This window comes from Schistocerca nitens, chromosome 2 (assembly GCF_023898315.1).
Source record: "Schistocerca nitens isolate TAMUIC-IGC-003100 chromosome 2, iqSchNite1.1, whole genome shotgun sequence".
Taxonomy (NCBI): Eukaryota; Metazoa; Arthropoda; class Insecta; order Orthoptera; family Acrididae; genus Schistocerca; species Schistocerca nitens.
The window spans coordinates 447,846,712-447,868,485 of NC_064615.1; the positions used below are offsets into that span (position 1 = coordinate 447,846,712).

At 43.0% G+C, this 21,774-nt stretch overlaps 1 protein-coding gene across 1 annotated transcript in view; it reads left to right on the forward strand.

Moving 5' to 3' along the window:
* Positions 1 to 14,583: 14,583 nt before the first annotated feature.
* LOC126235078 (esterase E4-like) overlaps positions 14,584 to 21,774 on the forward strand; it is a 317,082-nt gene continuing 309,891 nt past the window's right edge. The window contains exon 1 of the mRNA XM_049943812.1: positions 14,584 to 14,716. Within this exon, the coding sequence (XP_049799769.1) occupies positions 14,584 to 14,716 (133 nt within the window). The remainder of the gene's footprint in view (positions 14,717 to 21,774) is intronic.

The following is a 21,774-nucleotide window of genomic DNA, read 5'->3' on the forward strand; positions in this document are numbered from 1 at the left end:
AGCGCGTAATGACAGTGTGACCAGCTACGTGCAATACAGACTGTTGACTTTTTGATATTTTATTCCAATTTCGTACACACGTAAATGAAACAAACAATTTACTAACAATGATTTGGTAAACACCCAAATTACATTACATAAATTTTGTCTTCCAAAAAGTAAATTCATCCTTTATTTAAGCATGTGCTCAAACTGTTGCAATTGCCCTTGAGAAGTACGATGAACAGATGTAAGTATAGTGGATGTTTTGGTAGGACATGCGCTGGCGATTCGACGACACACCTCGTCTAGCATAGTTGGGGCTTCGTCATAGACAGCATATTTGATTGCTCCCCAGAGAAAGAAATACAGAGGAGTCAAATCGAGGCACCTCGCAGGCCAGTTCACAACAGAATTTCGCCCTATCCAACGTCCAGGAAAGCTTTCATTCAGTATTTGAGTTTCAACACGAGACAGTGAGTTGGACAACCATCGTGTTGCAGCCACACACATGTGGAATATACAGTGGTAGCTCTTCGAGAAGAACCGGCAGAATGCTCGTCAGAAAGTATGCGTACGAATGTCAATTCAGAACGCCTGAGATGAAGTAAGGCCCAACAAGCTAATTTCATATCGTGCCGCATCATATGTTTACGGCCCACGGCCGTTGATGCTGAACTTGACGAAGCCAGTATGGATCTTCAGCTGCCCAGTAATGCACGTTATGCAAGTTTACGTAATCGTGGGTAGTAAAAGTTGCTTCATTGACGAGGAGCGCATACTGGAAAAAACGTAGGGTCGTCTCTCGATTACTAAAGAACAAACCCACAAAATTCTGAACGACGTTAGAAATCACTGTCGTAGAGTGCCTGATGTAGTGACAGCCGATGTTGTTGTTGTTGTGGTCTTCAGTCCTGAGACTGGTTTGATGCAGCTCTCCATGCTACTCTATCCTGTGCAAGCTTCTTCATCTCCCAGTACGTACTGCATCCTACATCCTTCTCAATCTGCTTAGTGTATTCATCTCTTGGTCTCCCTCAACGATTTTTACCCTCCCCGCTGCCCTCCATTGCTAAATTTGTGATCCCTTGATGCCTCAGAACATGTCCTACCAACCGATCCCTTCTTCTAGTCAAGTTGTGCCACAAGCACCTCTTCTCCCCAATTCTATTCAATACCTACTCATTAGTTATGTGATCCACCCATCTAATCTTCAGCATTCTTCTGTAGCACCACATTTCGTAAGCTTCTATTCTCTTCTTGTCTAAGCTATTTATCAACCACGTTTCACTTCCATATATGCCTACACTCCATACAAATACTTTCAGAAACGAATTCCTGACATTTAAATCTATACTCGATGTTAACAAATTTTTCTTCTTCAGAAACGATTTCCTTGCCATTGCCAGTCTACATTTTATATCCTATCTACTTCGACCATCATCAGTTATTTTGCTCCCCAAATAGCAAAACTCCTTTACTACTTTAAGTGTCTCATTTCCTAATCTAATTCCCTCAGCATCACCCGATTTAATTCGACTACATTCCATTATCCTCGTTTTGCTTTTGTTGATGTTCATCTTATACCCTCCTTTCAAGACACTGTCCATTCCGTTCAACTGCTCTTCCAAGTCCTTTGTTGTCTCTGACAGAATTGCAATGTCATCGACGAACCCCAAAGTTTTTATTTCTTCTCCATGGATTTTAATACCTACTCAAAAACTTTTCTTTTGTTTCCTTTATTGCTTGCTCAATTTACAGATTGAATAACATCGGGGATAGGCTACAACCCTGTCTCACTCCCTTCCCAACCACTGCTTCCCTTTCATACCCCTCGACTCGTATGACTGCCATCTGCTTTCTGTACAAATTGTAAATAGCCTTTGCTCCCTGTATTTTACCCCTGCCATCTTCAGAATTTGAAAGAGAGTATTCCAGTCAACATTGTCAAAAGCTTTCTCTAAGTCTACAAATGCTAGAAACGTAGGTTTGCCTTTCCTTAATCTTTCTTCTAAGATAAGCCTCTCGTGTTCCAACATTTCTACGGAATCCAAACTGATCTTCCCCGAGGTCGGCTTCTACCAGTTTCTCCATTCGTCTGTAAAGAATTCGCGTTAGTATTTTGCAGCTGTGACTTATTAAACTGATAGTTCGGTAATTTTCACACCTGTCAACACCTGCTTTCTTTGGGATTGGGATTATTATATTCTTCTTGACGTCTGAGGGTATTTCGAATGTCTCATACATCTTGCTCACCAGATGGTAGAGTTTTGTCAGGACTGGCTCTCCCAAGGCTGTCAGTAGTTCTAATGGAATGTTGTCTACTCCGGGGGCCTTGTTTCGACTCAGGTCTTTCAGTGCTCTGTCAAACTCTTCACGCAGTATCATATCTCCCATTTCATCTTCATCTACATCCTCTTCCATTTCCATAATATTGTCCTCAAGTACATCGCCCTTGTATAGACCCTCTATATACTCCTCCCCCCTTTCCGCTTTCCCTTCTTTGCTTTGAACTGGGTTTCCATCAAAGCTCTCCATATTCATGCAAGTGGTTCTCCTTTCTCCAAATGTCTCTTTAATTTTCCTGTAGGCAGTATGTATCTTACCCCTAGTGAGATAAGCCTCCACATCCTTACATTTGACCTCTAGCCATCCCTGCTTATCCATTGTGCACTTCCTGTCGATCTCATTTTTGAGACGTTTGTATTCCTTTTTGCCTGCTTCATTTACTGCATTTTTATATTTTCTCCTTTCATCAATCAAATTCAATATTTCTTCTGTTACCCAAGGGTTTCTACTAGCTCTCGTCTTTTTAGCTATTTGATCCTCTGCTGCCTTCACTAATTCATCCCTCAAAGCTACCCATTCTTCTTCTACTGTATTTCTTTCCCATTCCTGTCAATTTTTCCCTCATGCTCTCCCTGAAACTCTGTACAACCCCTGGTTCTTTCAGTTTATCCAGGTCCCATCTCCTTAAATTCCCACCTTTTTGCAGTTTCTTCAGTTTTAATCTACAGTGCATAACCACTAGATTGTGGTCAGAGTCCACATCTGCCCCTGGAAATGTCTTACAATTTAAAACCTGGTTCCTAAATCTCTGTCTTACCATTATATAATCCATCTGATACCTTTTACTATCTCCAGGGTTCTTCCATGCATAAAACCTTCTTTCATGATTCTTAAACCAAGTGTTAGCTATGATTAAGTTATGCTCTGCGCAAAATTCTACCAGGCGGCTTCCTCTTTCATTTCTTACCCCAATCCATATTCACCTACTACGTTTCCTTCTCTCCCTTTTCCTACTGACGAATTCCAGTCACCCATGACTATTAAATTTTCATCTCCCTTCACTACCTGAATAATTTCTTTTATCTCATCATACATTTCATCAATTTCTTCGTCATCTGCAGAGCTAGTTGGCATATAAACTTGTACTACTGTAGTAGGCGTGGGCTTCGTGCCTATCTTGGCCACAATAATGCGTTCACTATGCTGTTTGTAGTAGCTTACCCGCACTCCTATTTCTTTATTCATTAATAAACCGACTCCTGCATTACCTCTATTTGATTTTGTATTTATAACCCTGTATTCACCTGACCAAAAGTCTTGTTCCTCCTGCCACCGAACTTCACTAATTCCCACTATATCTAACTTAAACCTATCCATTTCCCTTTTTAAATTTTCTAACCTACCTGCCCGATTAAGGGATCTGACATTCCACGCTCCGATCCGTAGACGCCAGTTTTCTTTCTCCTTATAACGACGTCCTCTTGAATAGTCCCCGCCCGGAGATCCGAATGAGGGACTATTTTACCTCCGGAATATTTTACCCAAGAGGACGCCATCATCATTTAATCATACAGTAAAGTTGCATGCCCTCGGCAAAAATTACGGCTGTAGTTTCCTCTTCCTTTCAGCCGTTCGCAGTACCAGCACAGCAAGGCCATTTTGGTTAATGTTACAAGGCCAGATCAGTCAATCATCCAAACTGTTGCGTCTGCAACTACTGTAACGGCTGCTGCCCCTCTTCAGGAACCACACGTTTGTCTGGCCTCTCAACGGATACCCCTCCGTTGTGGTTGCACCTACGGTACGGCTAACTGTATCGTTGAGGCACGCAAGCCTTCCCACCAACGGCAAGATCCGTGGTTCATGGGGGAGGGATGCAAATTCTGTCGATTCAGGATGCAAATGGCATTCATCTGGTTGATTCCACGTTCCTTGGCAATATGTCTCGTACCTCTGTGCGGATTCATTAGCGTCGCAGCCAGAACACCTTCTTCGTGTTCTCTGCCCGTTGCAATGTTCTTTCTTGCCCCCTTTCTGATCTTCATACCGCCTGTCCGCAGTAACTTCTTAATAATTCGTGCAATTGCCTGAAGCGTAGGACATTGGCGATCCGGATAGATAGCCCTATACCACTGTACTGTTTTTAGGCCGCCATACGGGGTGAGTCACTAACTGTTGCCACCAAGCATAACTCCGAAAGTATGACAGGAGCTGAAAAGTTTATGGAACAGAAGTTGCATGGGACAACGGGGGCCATAATATGACGATGGTTTTTTGTTGCTAGGTAGGGTCGCGTCAGAGATATTAAGATCAACCTTTTTTTATGGGATACTATAGTTTTGTACTTACTTTCTGATAGTGGCTATCGAGACGAATTCAATGATGTGTAACAGTAAGGTTTTTGAAGGTCAACGAAGGTCACAAAGATGGCACGAACGTCCATTTACAGGTGTTCGAAGTGATGATCATTGGCATCAATGCAGTGCTGCAAACTTCTTATCATGGACTGAGTGGTATTCATTAACACGTCGGCACTTATCGTAGCTCATGCTCTGACAATTCTCTCTCGTATATCATCAGATTTAGTTGTAACGTCTTTATAAACAATGTTTTTTACGTATCCCCACAAGAAAAAAATCCAGAGTCCTCAATTCTGGCGAACGAAACGGCCACGACACATCTCCTCCGCGTCCAATCTATCGCTTTGGGAATTGTCTCTGCAACTCATTTCTAGCCATCAGCGAAAAATGTGCCGGACAGCAATCGTGTTGATAACCACATTCTGTTCTTTGTTCCTAAAGGTATTTCTTCCAATAACAGACCTAATGTTTCCTGCAGGAATGTGGTGTACATCCTACCATTAAGATTTCATTCGATGAAATAGGGGCCTATAGTTCTGTTCTCCTGAATCCAACACCATACATCCACCGACCACGGTTTTTGGTGTGCAACTTGCCGCAGACAACATGGATTATCAGTTGTCCAATAACGCATGTTCTGCAAATTAACATTTCCATGCTTCGTGAATTAGCCTCGTCAGTAAATAAAATAAAATTAATAAATGTGCCATCCCTCTGAGTCTGACGTTGAGGCCATCGGCAGAATTCAATGCAACGCATGCAATCTGTACCAGTTAATTCTTGGTGGAGACTGATACGGTTACGATGATATTTATAGCGATACAGAACACGAACAACACTACTCTGGCTCATGCTAGATTCCTTTGCGATTTGACGGGAACTAACACAAGGAGAATGAGAAGCATGGGATCCGTACCATATCGGGTTGACGGAGGAGATAGAGAAGATCCAAAGAAGAGCGGCGCGTTTCGTCACAGGGTTATTTGGTAAGCGTGATAGCGTTACGGAGATGTTTAGCAAACTCAAGTGGCAGACTCTGCAAGAAAGGCGCTCTGCATCGCGGTGTAGCTTGCTGTCCAGGTTTCGAGAGGGTGCGTTTCTGGATGAGGTATCGAATATATTGCTTCTCCCTACTTATGCCTCCCGAGGAGATCACGAATATGAAATTAGAGAGATTCGGGCACGCACGGAGGCTTTCCGGCAGTCGTTCTTCCCGCGAACCATACGCGACTGGAACAGGAAAGGGAGGTAATGACAGTGACACGTAAAGTGCCTTCCGCGACACACCGTTGGGTGGCCTGCGGAGAATAAATGTAGATGTAGATGTAGATGGATATCGAACCACAGTGCCAAGAGTACCAATTTCTGTTCCCTCGTTAGTAACCTTCCTTTGCCGGATATGTTTCCGATGCGTTAAAAACCCTGTTGTTCTCAATTTATCAAACACATACTTAAATGTAGGACGCGTAGGGTGAGTACGTTGAGGATATCTTTCAGCTTATAAGTGTCTCACTGAATTTCGTTGGCATTCTCCGTAAATGAGAAGCATATCGAACTGTTCTTCGAAGGAATAATTCATCGGTTCAAATGGCTCTGAGCACTATGCGACTTAACTTCTGAGGCCAACAGTCGCCTAGAACTTAGAACTAATTACACCTAACTAACCTAAGGACATCACACACATCCATGCCCGAGGCAGGATTCGAACCTGCGACCGTAGCGGTCGCTCGGTTCCAGACTGCAGCGGCTAGAACCGCACGGCCACTCCGGCCGGCAATAATTTATTCACATTCACTTAATTCGACGATACTAGTCTTGCCTTTCCTATTAGTGTTGTACTGCGAAGCCATCGAATGGTGTTTACATGCCAATGGCACGTTAGATGGACACGCCGTATTCGGCGAATATTTACTATTGGCACGATATACGAGAGAAAATTGTCAGAGTATGTGCTTCGATAAGTGTCGAGGTGATAGGAAATACCACTCAATCCATGATAAGAAAATTTCAGCACTCCATTGATACCAGTGGCCATCACTTCGAACACCTTCTGTGAATGGACGTTCATGCCACCTTTGTGACCTTAGTTGACCTTCAAAGACCTTACTGTTACACATCAATGGATTCGTCTCGATAGCCGCTATCAGTAAATAACTTCCAAACTATAGCACCCCGTTAAAAAAAAAAAGGTTGACCTTCTCATCTCTGATGCAACTCCACCTAGAAACAAAAAACTAACGTCATATTATGGCCCACGTTGTCCCATGCAACCTTTGTTCCACAAAATTTTCACCTACTATCATATTTTCGGAGTTATTCTAGGTGCCAATATTAGTGATACACCCTGTATAAAAGAAGTATATCCAACTACTCTTCACTGGTGTACACGTCTGCATGCAATGAACCTTGAAGCAGAAATGAATGGCCTGCAGTGCCGACAAGTAAACAGGCAAATATATTGTTATTCTGAGACAGCGTAGTACTAGAGCTCTGTTTGGCAGTGTTTGCACCGTGCTCTCAAATTCTAGGATATTTCTCGAATTTTTTACGACAGATTTCCACTTCAACATTAACAAACGCTATGTCACTATAATTATCTTCTCAAGAGCTATCGAAGGCTGTTATAAAAATGATACGTTTCCATTTAAAAAGAAACGTACTTGCCTCGTGTCTCCGTTGATACGAGCGTTAAAAACGTTAACCAAACTGAAAATACGTGCCCCTCGAAGGTCAACCACCTGTCGAAAAGCACCTTTCGATTTGTGTAACCGTTCACGAAATAAAACGGGTGTTACGTCTTACATAACTCAACTACATATATATTTCATACGTAGAGTGCTGTAGTCCTTACAGACATGTTATCTTTATCTGTTTCTTATATCCAAAATACTTACTCCTTAAACAGACCTGTGACATCTCTCACGCAAAGTAATCATGCTCCATCTCTCTCTCTCTCACTCACTCATGCACACACACTCACGCACACACACACACACACACACACACACACACACACACACATACACACACACACACACACACACACACACACACACACACACACACACACACACACACACGCACAAACTGCCACACACATTGGAAATTTGAATTATACAAATATAACACACGTTCCACATCCTCTTCCACGCTTCTTATTGCACCACCTGTTCAAAAATGTTCAAATGTGTGTGAATTTCTAAGGGACCAAACTGCTGAGGTCATCGATCCCTAGACTTACACACTATTTAACCTAACTTATGCTAAGAACAACACACACACACCCATGCCCGAGGGACGACTCGAACTTCCGACGGGAGTGGCCGCGCAATCCTTGCATGGCGCCTCAAACCGCGCCGCCACCCTATTGCAACTTGAGTAGATATTTGAATCAACTCCATTACGCTATCAAGTTTGCACTGCTTTATCTGCCTCAAGGTAATCGAAACGGCACGGAACTGTATTTTCCTGGAAAATTTTGTACAATATGAAAACTACATCTTTAATGTAGCCATGAACCGGCTCCGGCTTCTCACGCTGAAACAGAAATAGTTCTGCGTAGTAAATATATTCATACCTATTGTACACTCCAAAAACAACATTGTGTTCATAGTCGATAAAGCACTCTTCCTGAAGCAAGTGTATTATTCTCTCGTTCACTTCTGTAAGGCTTTTAGATCACCAATGACTTTATATTTGAGAACTAAACACACTTGTGAATAGAACGGGGAGCCACAACAGTCATCTTTTAGAGGTCTGATATTAAAGTCTCTTATTCCTCCTATGTGTGTTTCTTTGTAAAGAGAAATTGACATTTGTATACATGGTGCTACCATACGGTACGGCCAAACTTTCAGGAAACATTCCTCACACACAAATAAAGAAAAGATGTTATGTGGACATGTGTCCGGAAACGCTTAATTTCCATGTTAGAGCTCATTTTAGTTTCGTCAGTATGTACTGTACTTCCTCGATTCACCGCCAGTTGGCCCAATTGAAGGAAGGTAATGTTGACTTCGGTGCTTGTGTTGACATGCGACTCATTGGTCTACAGTACTAGCATCAAGCACATCAGTACGTAGCATCAACAGGTTAGTGTTCATCACGAACGTGGTTTTGCAGTCAGTGCAATGTTTACAAGTGCGAGTTGGCAGATGTCCATTTGATGTATGGATCAGCACGGGGCAATAGCCGTGGCGCGGTACGTTTGTATCGAGACAGATTTCCAGAACGAAGGTGTCGCGACAGGAAGACGTTCGAAGCAATTGATCGGCGTCTTAGGGAGCACGGAACATTCCAGCCTATGACTCGCGACTAGGGAAGACCTAGAACGACGAGGACACCTGCAATGGACGAGGTAATTCTTCGTACAGTTGACGATAACCCTAATGTCAGCGTCAGAGAAGTTGCTGCTGTACAAGGTAACGTTGACCACGTCACTGTATGGAGAGTGCTACGAGAGAACCAGTTGTTTCCGTACCATGTACCGCGTGTGCAGGCACTATCAGCAGCTGATTGGCGTCCACGGGTACACTTCTGCGAATGGTTCATCCAACAATATGTCAATCCTCATTTCAGTGCAAATGTTCTCTTTACGGATGAGGCTTCATTCCAACGTTATCAAATTGTAAATTTTCACAATCAACATGTGTGGGCTGACGAGAATCCGCACGCAATTGTGCAATCACGTCATCAACACAGATTTTCTGTGAACGTTTGGGCAGGCATTGTTGGTGATGTCTTGATTGGGCCCCATGTTCTTCCACCTACGCTCAATGGAGCACGTTATCATGATTTCATACGGGATACTCTACCTGTGCTGCTTGAACATGTGCCTTTACAAGTACGACACAACAAGTGGTTCATGCACGATCGAGGTCCTGCACATTTCAGTTGAAGTGTTCGTACGCTTCCCAACAACAGATTCGGTGACCGATGGATTGGTAGAGGCAGACCAATTCCTTGGCCTCCACGTTCTCCTGACCTGAACCCTCTTGATTTTCATTTATGGGGGCATTTGAAAGCTCTTGTCTGTGAAACTCCGGTACCAAATGTAGAGACTCTTCGTGCTCGTATTGTGGACGGCTGTGATACAATACGCCATTCTCCAGGGCTGCATCAGCGCATCAGGAATTCCATGCGACGGAGGGAGGATGCATGTATCCTCGCTAACGGAGGACATTTTGAACATTTCCTGTAACAAAGTGTTTGAAGTCACGCTGGTACGTTCTGTTGCTGTGTGTTTCCATTCCATGATTAATGTGATTTGAAGAGAAGTAATAAAATGAGCTCTAACATGGAAAGTAAGCGTTTCCGGACACATTTCCACATAACATATTTTCTTTCTTTGAGTATGAGGAATGTTTCCTGAAAGTTTGGCCGTACCTTTTTGTAACACCCTGTATACACAAACAATTCAATACTGTCAAAATCAGCTATGGCCACGTTACACACTCTTCCGTGAAATATTATGCACTATTTACCGCTGTCGAGGAAATCGACTTCGGCTGTATCGATGGTCAAGAATCTTGACGTAAATATCTTGCAGTCCTTCAGCTGAACCAACACTGTTGCTTCAAATTTTGTGGTGATGCGCTTCATACTCAGTATCGGATTTTGTTACTCCTTCTAGAACGTCGACAATCTGACAGTGCACTCGCCATTCCCCGGATTGTTCAAGTTCTGTAACGTAAAATCCGTGCTTTCAGATATTACAGCATGTAATTGATAAGAAAAATTTCTGTAGATCCTTACTAGCAGCAGCACTTGTTGTACTTAATTTTTGCGAAGACAGCGACAGTGATTATGGCAGTTTGCTGTCTCTGTAAGGGTACAGCATCAACTGAAAGCTTCTTTGGAAGTCTTCCTACTTTTATAACCTTGCCTGCTTGCTGAGACGGTAGGTAAATGTCATTGCTAATCATTAGTCAGAAATTTTTCCATATCTGTTGTTGTTTACAACATACATTTGCCGAGGAATAGGGTATCTTGTTCACCTGGAGATACTACAGGAAACACAAGCTCTTTAGCATCTTGAATCAAGAAGAATAAATAGATTAACTGGACCTAGCTTCTCTGCAACACAATTTTCCCTTAAATTTTTTTTCCTCTCACTCTTTCAATACGTGTAACAACCCAGGACAGAGCTGAGTGGTCATGATGTGGGCCCTCACCGCATCCTTGCGAAATTAAATTATAGCATTACCTCGCAGTTTGTCACCTGGTGCCCTCTTCGCTTTCCTCGTTCCTCACTCATCTAGTAGTATTGGTTGTATTATTTTTAATTCTTCTGCAGAAGCCCACAATACAACGCGCGCTGTTTTATGTAAATCAATAATTAGTGGACTGTTCCTGCACAACTCTCAGGGGTTGACTCTCAATTGATGGAAGGTTTTCATATGCAGCATCCCAGTCTTTCACTTCATTTTCAGCAGCTTCACACGATAATCGATGCTTCGCAGAAGTCTTCTTAAAAGCGGTGAACACACATGCATCGGTATTTCAGCGTCAAATTCTATAGGCCTTACACACATATGCAATCTCTGTCACAGAAATTAATCCTTTCTCTCTATATTGCATACGTCAAAATTACTGTAGTCCATAAACACATCTGTGATTCCTCTCACGCAAAGTCTCTTTCTTTCTCCCTCTATCTCTCTCTCTCTCTCTCTCTCTCTCTCTCACACACACACACACACACACACGCACACGCACACGCACACACACACAAGCACATGTAATGGCAAAAAGTCAACAGTATAATACCAAGTACACACACACACACACACACACACACACACACACACACACACACACACAAGAAAAGGCGTTATGTGGAAAAGATATTATGTGGACATGAAGAAAAGATGTTATGTGAAAGATGTTATGTGGAAGAAAAGATGTTATGTGGACATGTACCCGGAAACGCTTAATTTCCATGTTAGAGCTCATTTTAGTTTCGTCAGTATCTACCGTACTTCCTCGATTCACCGCCATGATTTCATACGGATACTCTACCTGTGCTGCTAGAACATGTGCCTTTACAAGTAAGACACAACATGTGGTTCATCCACGATGGAGCTCCTGCAAATTTCAGTCGAAGTGTTCGTACGCTTCTCAACAACAGATTCGGTGATCGATGGATTGGTAGAGGCGGACCAGTTCCATGGCCTCCACGCTCTCCTGACCTCAACCCTCTTGACTTTCGTTTATGGGGGCATTTGAAAGCTCTTGTCTACGCAACCCCGGTACCAAATGTAGAGACTCTTCGTGCTCGTATTGTGGACGGCTGTGATACAATACGCCATACTCCAGGGCTGCATCAGCGCTTCAGGGATTCCATGCGACAGAGGGAGGATGCATGTATCCTCGCTAACGGAGGACATTTTGAACATTTCCTGTAACAATGTGTTTGAAGTCACGCTGGTACGTTCTGTTGCTGTGTGTTTCCATTCCATGATTAATGTGATTTGAAGAGAAGGAATAAAATGAGCTCTAACATGGAAAGTAAGCATTTCCGGACACATGTCCACATAACATATTTTCTTTCTTTGAGTGTGAGGAATGTTTCCTGAAAGTTTGGTCGTACCTTTTTGTAACACCCTGTATATATTTTTATTATTATTATTATTATTGATTATTCCCTTTTGAGAGAGCGATTTGACTTGAGTAGTTATGATTCTTTCTTCGTCCTTCCCAAATTCAACACACGTAAAAAGTGAACAGTAAAATGCTAAATAGTGAACGCTAAACGCTAAATGGTAGCTGTTAAAAGGTTACATGATAAATGCTAAACATGATGGCAAACTTCAAGGTCATAACTATGTAATATGTAAGTTAAATATCGGACACACACACACACACACATATATATATATATATATATATATATATATATATATATATATATATACGCATCTCACATATCAAATACTGTTATCTTTCATATCAAGTATTTACCGTCTAAGACCAAAAAAGTAGCGTACCACGAAGGAATTGGGGCAGAAATCGGCAGATGTGATGTACATGTGCCGACAAACAAATGATTACAATATCAGAAAAATTGTATGATTTATTCAAGAAAAAGGACTGCACAAATTGAACAAGTCAATAACGCGTTGGTCCACGTCTCGCCTTTATGCAAACAGGTACTCGACTTGGAATGGATTGATGGAGTTGTTGGATGTTCTCCTGAGGGATATCGTGCCAAATTCTGTCTAACTAGCGCGTTAGATCGTCAAAATTCTGAGCTGGCTGGAGGGCCCTGCCTATAATGCTTCAAGCGTTCTCCGGTGGGGAGACATCAGGCGACCTTGCTGGCCAAGGTAGGGTCTGGCAAGCACGAAGGCAAGCAGCAGAAACTCTCGCCGTTTGGGAGTGAGTATTATCTTGCTGAAATGTAAGTCCAGAATGGCCGGCCACGAGGTGCGCCAAAGGGGGGCGTAAAATATCGTCGACGTACCGCTGTGATGCAGGGGTTCTGCGGATGACAACCAAAGGGGCCATGCTGTAAAATGAAATTACAACCCAGACCATCACTCCTGGTTGCGTGGCCGTACGGCGGGCGATATTCAGGTTGGTATCCCACCGCTGTCCGGGCTGCCATCAGACTCATCTTTTTCTAGTCATCGGGGCTCAATTAGAAGACATTTCTACTCCAGGCAATGGGATTCCAGCCCGAATGTGCACAACACCACTGCAAACTGGCTTGTTAATGTGTACAGAGTTCAACGCACCCGTTTCTGTGAGCCGCCTATTAATGGACCTTGAGGTCACTAGATGCGTGTCGAGTCGATGATAATTATGAATCCGGGACTCCGAATGCCTCTCTTATGGTTGCTCGCTGCTCACATTCTGTCGTCTCTCTAGACCTACCGCTTCCTTTGTGACGCTGTGTTCGGCCATGGTCCACCCACTCCTCCCAACATCGTCGAATAGTGGCAACGCTGCTATTCAATTGTCGAGCGATTCTCCGATTACTCCAACCGGCTTCCTTGAGTCCAGCTACACATCCTCTCCCAGATATTGACATCGGCGTATATTTTTCACACTCCTGTGTGCGAGGCTTAGTTACTGACCACTGAGAACAAGGAAATAAATTCGCAAATAATTTTGTGCCCTGGTGTCTACGTGTCCCCTGTTTACTATCCTTGCCAATTGCGTGGTGAAACTGCGGTACAGCGTCACACATTCACGCATCGGCCCCCAAAGTTTACACTTTTTGCATTTCCGTTGATGCCTGAATGAATATCAGTTTGTGATCAATTTGCATAACTCCTTCGTAGAGCGTCACTTTTTATTTTTTGTCTTAAAGTCTCTGTCTCTTTCTCTCCCAACATTTGTCTTATCATTATAATATACTATTTAAACTACTTAAATAATAAATGGAAACACAAAGAAGTATTTTTAAAATTTTTACATAAAGCTTTCACAGGGAAGTTTCGCATTTTACACTGTCACACACAGGGGAAATATATGAATTTAATGTACATTCTACATCCTATTCCACACTTTTTAGTGGCTGATGTACTCCAAAAATTAGTAGCCAACATCCATCTGGTGTTACCATTTAACTTTCAGTAATACCTACCGCCTAACACATAACGCGTAATGCCTAACGTATAACGCCTGTTGCTTAACACCTAATACTATGAGGAGGGGTATAAATTGAGATATTTGCTTTCAATTGGTTCAGTTGTGATTGAACACTACAGTTGTCCACGTGTGTCACATTTCGGTTTAACGGAATGGTAATCTGAATAGATAAATGTTGAAATCTAGAGGAAATGTCGTTAGGAAACTGGCGCTGCTGTAGAAGCAGCGGAAACTCCTGATTGTGTACTGAAAAATGCATTTAAACCCATTTCTCAACCGCTAGAAAAATTGAGACGGCCATTCTGAAATAGCATAGACCAATATGAAACGAAAAGAAAGAACGTATGTATGAAAATTGAAGATGGAGATATTAGAGAAGAAGATGAAGATGATGATGATGATGATGATGATGATGACGACGATGATCGACATCGTCGTCGTCGTCGTCGTCTTCATCGTCGTCATTTTTGTTGAACCAGCTCATGAAACGCATGGTACTGTGTCTGGCATTACATTTGAACCAAGAACAAGGGTGTGGACTATTGGTTATTCACTGGTAGATGCCGCCGACGATATTTTAATAAAACTCGGTGCAACATATATTGGAACTACAGACCGTAATCCAGCTGTGTTAATGCTGAATACAAAAAATTTCGTCACCTTTTGTCAGAAGAGAAAAAGAAAAAAATGCAATTCGGCAAGCATGCACTTCAAATACCCATCAGACTTGTTTCTCAGATTTGAGACAGCTTTTCCGAAAGGAAACAGAGAAAATGAAGACATTAAAAACGATGTATTTATGAAAGCAGAAGGTTGAAACTGTTGTCATGTTTGCGGAATTCTATGATAAGCTAGCGCGGTAGCTCTTCTTTTCAGGGAGAACCTCCGTGTCAATTACTTTTATTATGAAGTTGGTCTAACACGCCATGACCTGCTTTTCCACTTGACGTATCCTATATTGTTGTTTATATATGAAGCTCATGATGCTGATGAATAGCCCAATTATTTCCACATGTAATTTTGTACATGTACGGGCTCTTCCGGATATTCTCGACATTGCAAGTGGGTACCGTTAGCTCTTTGCTGATCGCCGTGTTTGTGCAGTCTGTCCTGGGGATGTATGACAGAAAAGCCATACCCATCCTTACTTCTTCCGACATGTCATTTTGCCGAATGTGGGGTTTCCTGGTGTTTCTTATGCTAGTGGTGGCTTACCCATTGCTTCTCAGAATGCACTTCAGGTGCAGCATCTCGCGTCTGAGTTATTATGGCTCACATATTCGTCTTGCGTATGTTATTAGAGTATTGATCATTTATCTTTTCTAATTAGGGTAATTATTTTACCATTTACAATCCAATCAAGAAAATCAATTTGTCTCATATTGACAGAGAACGGAAGGGACCCAAACTCAGTGCCGGGAATATACCTCATATCATACACGTTTAGAAAACTCCATGTTGGAATGACTGGACGATCCATCAATACCAGGGTCATCGAACATAACCGCCATTGCAGTTTGGGACTGGGAAAAATTTGGCCTTGGTGGAGCACGCGCTGTGTGAGACCGACCACGTAATTAAATTCGTCGACATGGAGGTACTGCTGTGGAGACGCGCTACCACTTATTCAGGGAAGCCACAGAAATTTATAAACATAACAAGTTTCAAGAATGCAGAAAGCCTATAAGTAAACGGATCCTGGATTCCCTTGCTGCAGCGATCGACCGTTGCAGGTAGGACGGGGAGAACCACAGTCGTAATGGCCAGGGAAAAGCTATCAGGCCTTGGCGCGGCAGATACATATAATCTCTGGCAGCGGGCGACACTCCATTCCGCCAGAGGCAGTAGTGGGTGAATTTTAGAAAATGTCAGCCACTCGTGCTGGCAAAACATCAGGAAAATCGTTAAACAAACGTCGCTCGAAGATTCTGAGACAGAATCCAACAGACAGTACGAAAAAATATAAATCACTTCCTTAAAACAGCGCTACAGATGATGCAGAATTGGTATCTGGAGGCCACGTAACCCTCCAGCGTGGCGTAAGCAATGACAGAAAAGTGGTTCATATGTGCCAGTTGATTTTATGGAATCAGCCCAGGCAGATGCGGTAACTTGGGTACGTGAGATATGGCAGAAAGAAGCTATTCTTCTGATTCGTCAGCTTCTACCGCCTTATTTCATGTCGAAATAATTAACGGGTGAAACTCCGGATGTCAGTGTCCAACTGCAGGATGTTACATCTACATCTACATTTATACTCCGCAAGCCACCCAACGGTGTGTGGCGGAGGGCACTTTACGGGCCACTATCATTACCTCCCTTTCCTGTTCCAGTCGCGTATGGTTCGCGGGAAGAACGACTGCCGGAAAGCCTCTGTGCGCGCTCGAATCTCTCTAATTTTACATTCGTGATCTCCTCGGGAGGTATCAGTAGGGGGAAGCAATATATTCGATACCTCATCCAGAAACGCATCCTCTCGAAACCTGGACAGCAAGCTACACCGCGATGCAGAGCGCCTCTCTTGCAGAGTCTGCCAATTGAGTTTGCTAAACATCTCCGTAACGCTATCACGCTTACCAAATACCCTGTGTCGAAACGCGCCGCTCTTCTTTAGATCTTCTCTCTCCCCTCTGTCAACCCGACCAGGTACGGATCCCACATTGATGAGCAATACTCAAGTATAGGTCGAACGAGTATTTTGTAAGCCACCTCCTTTGTTGATGGACTACATTTTATTACATGTTAGTGTCAAAAGGCTCAATATTTGGGCAAACGGCCACGTTGCCATCATCAGTTGCGCTGATGAACATTGTTTTTTTCCTCTCATTCGACAACACGACTGATGGTTTTCTAAAATTTCCTATATACATTTCATTCCCGTTCCTGATGGGAGACAAGCGGGTCGCTGGAGTGCACTCGGCCCCATTGATGCCTTAGCTGGTTTTGTGGACCTTTCTCTCAATGTTAACTTGTACGCTAACTTATCTTTTGGTACCAGGTTCATTTTGTGGTAGCAAGACAATAGCAGAATGGATGAGGCGGTAGACAATAGAAGAAGGTTTAGTGTTTAGAGTTTAACATGTACAATGCGATTTGATGGCTTGATTCAAATGGCTCTGAGCACTATAGGACTTAACTGCTGAGGTCATCAGTCCCCTAGAACTTAGAACTAATTAAACCTAACTAACCTAAGGACATCACACACATCCATGCCCGAGGCAGGATTCGAACCTGCTACCGCAGCGGTCGCGCGGTTCCAGACTGTAGCACCTAGAACCGCTCGGCCACCCCGGCGAGCGGGATTTGATGACCTGTGATCAGTTTCACACAGTGGTCGTGCCCAGTGGTAAACAAATGATTGTTTTGTTCATTGTAAGTTAGACATCGTATAGCATGGCGTGTGGGTGAGGTTTGGAGAGGGAATAGGATGGTGTTCAGTTGAGTTTGAGGATGGGGTTTGCGTAAGGGTCCAACACCAGGAGGTGTGGAGGAGTGAGTGCGTCGTCGTTTCGTGTTATCAGTAGTTCTGAGTTATCATGTTCGTGTATTATTCGAGGGTATGATTTTGCACGAAGCGTACGTGTATTTGTAAGTGGGTTTTGTTTTTGTGTCTGGATCTGTGTGTGACACTGAACTCCACCCCATTCCTTCCCCAAACCTCACCCACACGATACACGAAGTGGACCTTACAAGGAACAAAACTATCATTTTAACTTTTTTTACCACTCAGCGTGGCATTTACACTGTGCTTGCTTACATTAACCTGTGATATTGCAAGTTAATCACTTAAATATGTTACCTATACAAATGTATTCCCGAAATTTCATTACTCTACATTAATTATTTTTTGATGTTGCGACTTTTTCCCCTCAGCCTATATGCACTGCCAGAAAAAATTAGTACACCTGTAAAGGCGAAGTCGATTTTTATGTGATGGCAGCGTATGCTACTTGTAGGATAGTAGATTTATTGATAATGGTTTCGTCGTCGTTCGTCAACAGACAGCATAGTGACATTGCTATCAGTGCACCGTCTTTGTCTGCCCTTTAATAGGGAATGCTCACAAATTGAAGCCTCAGTGTGGTGCAAGCGTGTGAAGCAAGCAGGTAACCATACCCCGGCAATGCACGCGACCTTCCTACAGCCAACTGAGCGAGTTTGAAAAGGGTAAAATCGTGGCCTTCTGATTGGCGGGATGGTCCTTTCGGCGAACTGCCGCAAAAATTGGACGTGTCGCGCCAGCTACGCAGCGATACTGGTACCAGTGGCCACGTGAACATTCTCGCGACTGTAGACGAGGTTCTCGGCGTCCACGCAGCACAGACGTCCCCCAGGATCGTGATACTGTAAACGCGGCAGTGGTAGCTTGTACAGCTAACAAACCATAGGTAAGATTGCTTGTGAGTCCAGATGTGTCAACACGAACTTGTAACACTCCACTCTGCTATTGCTACACCATAACCCTAAAGTAGGAGGCAGTTTGCAAAACAGAATTATTTTGTTATAGCAATTATGGTATAAAGCAACCGAGCAGTGTTACCCTCTGAGAGGAATTTTGTTGTGTTGACCGTGTTATTCCTAATGGGAGTGGCTTATCGGAAGTGAAAGTCAGAATTACGTAAATAATTAAACAGTGACAAACAAAATATTGCCTATCTGCACTGTTTAATTGATAAAGAAACCGGTCGCCAGCCTAACCAGGCAAGAGAATGATTAACATTCTCGTTGAAGAAAATAGATGTAAGTAACTATAACGGACAAACACAACCTAGACTTGGCCACACGTGAGTGCAATGAACTCTGACACACATATGTTTTAAGATTGAAGCTAACAACTGGAGCAGCACAAAAACTATTTGCAAAATTATAACACGTACAGAAAAACACTATCACTTTCAGGGCTTACACAAACTGAGTGGTCTTTATACTGTTAATATGCACACAAGAGAGACAAACACTTAGTAATCATGAGCATATAATTTCCTGCTATGCAGTTTTCTACTTTTACTACCGTGAGGCATAAAATTAACATTAATGTAAGATACTGACCCACTTTCTGAGATTAACAATAGGCAGTAATGTGATCATTTACCAAGCAAAACTCTATAAGCCTCGGTTTTGAGAGATTTTAATTTAAAGTTGGCAACAACACATTAATAAGCAGTTTTACTCGGAAAATTATTTCAGCAAGCATCATTAACTTTAACTCACTCTCTTGCCACATTAACTTTAACTTTACTCTGTCCAATAGGCATTAATTAGCAAACTGAGTTTTAACGTACTTTCAGTAAGGACACTCGGTAATCAATTTAGTTCAAACGGAGAGGACCCTGAGAGGTGTTATGATGAGGAGAAAAGTCAAGGTAGGTACATAAATTCAGATATAAATTACCTTATATTTCAGCACAATAACACATCCATTAAGCTGATCCTTCACTGTACATCATTATACTATTACGTTACAGTGATTGCGCAATGTGGTGGCAACTGCATGTTGGTAGGTGGAATTTCAGGCAGAATTGCTGGACTCTGTCATTTCTTGGTGGCGATGATAGATACAAATTCCAGAATAGTTCCAGTTATTTATCCATCCATCCGAGGCCTTGGAAAGTAGCAGAAAGAACCTCTCTCGAAACCAGCACCATATGCGTCTTTTACATGGCAGTGCACGGACTCGTAGCTCATCTCCGACAGCTGGCTCGTCCCCGACTGACTGTCAGTTCCACCTTTTCCACCTAAGCCAACCACAATTTGCGCGCGCTACACAGTTCCGTTCCCGAGGGGAACCACTACACCTTTTACATACAGAATAACTAAGAGCCCTAAGTGAAGGTCAGCAGTTTACATAACAGCAAACAAACACATTAAATAAAACAGAACATTTTCACATATTGACACTTCTACAAAAAAATTATTCACACAGAATTACAATTATATACAGTAAGTTTTATTCCCTCCAAATGGGACAAAGCATTTACAGTACAGATACACTACTTTGCATTGAAACAAACTACGACATCAAAGTTTTAACAAAGAAAAGAGTATACAATTTTGTGTTATCTATTCAATCAAAAACATTTACAGGTTCTTAACGATGTAATATTAAATAAAAAAACAAAATAGATTAGTAGAGCATTAGAGCTATGGTGTTACAAACTGTTGCGAACCGGTTATTAGCAATGGGACTATAGGCACACACACCTCTAGCCCGTCTTCCATTCACGCCACAGCATCGACGTGCACGACTTGACTTATGCCATCAGATGATCACTTGTAAGATGGAATGGGGCAACGATGAAAGCAGATTCTGCCTGCACGCAAGTGACGTTCGTTTACGCCTACAACGTAGATCTGGTGAGCACTGTCTCATAGAGTGCATTCGTCCAGGATACACTGGCCCATGCCAGGCCTTATTGTCTGAGGCACAGTAAGCTACAATTCGGTCTGGGGTACAAGGTACACGTCTCGTTCACCTTGGTATTTCTGTAGAGGATGCTAACCCGTGCATGAAAATCTGTAGGCAACGCTGCATACATTGTATTGAACAGGTGCTAGATGTCAGTTTGCTGCATAGAGTTCCATGCTTGCTGGACTTAGTTGGTCGATGCAGGGAGGGATAATGTTGGCTGTGGATGACGCTAGATTTCTCATCCGATGGTGTCCCATATGTGCTCGATTCGAGACAGATCTGGTGACTGAGCAGGGCAAGACAACATGCCGACACTCTTGTAGAGCATGTTGGGTTACAACAGCGATATGTGGGCGAGCGTTATCCCGGTGGAAAACACCCCCTGGAATGGTGTTTATGACTGGCAGCACAACAGGTCGAATCACCAGATCGTCGTACAATTCTGTAGTCATCGTGCGTGGAACAGTCACGAGAGTACTCCTGCTGTTACATGAAGCTGCATCCCACACCGTAACTCCACGAGCAGGTCCAGCGTGTCTGGCATGCAGACAGGTTGGTCACAGGCCTTCAGCTGCCCTGCTTCTAACCAACATACAGCCATAACTGAAGCAGAATTTGCTTTCATCAGAAAAAACAACAGACCTTCACCCTATCCTCCTATAAGCTCTCGCTTTACACCACTAAAGTAGCAATTGGTGTTAGTTTGGGTTCAGTGGAACGCACGCTAATGGGCGTCTGGCTCGGAGCTGTCACTGAGCTAACCAATTTGTAACAGTTATTTTTGTCACTGTGGTGTCAACTGCTGCTCATATTGCTGGTGCAGATGCATTACGATGCTCCAGAGCCATCCTTCGAACACGATGCTCTTTCTTGTCGGTAGTGACACGTGGCTGTCCAGAGCCCGATCTTCTTGTGACTGTACACGTCACCACCGATGCAAAGCAATCATATACAATGGCTACATTAGTGCCAAGTCTTTCTGCAGTATCAGAAGGAACACACAGCTTCTCGTAGCCCTCTTTACATCTATATCTACATCTACAGGGCTATTACAAATGATTGAAGCGATTTCATAAATTCACTGTAGCTCCATTCATTGACATATGGTCACGACACACTACAGATACGTAGAAAAACTCATAA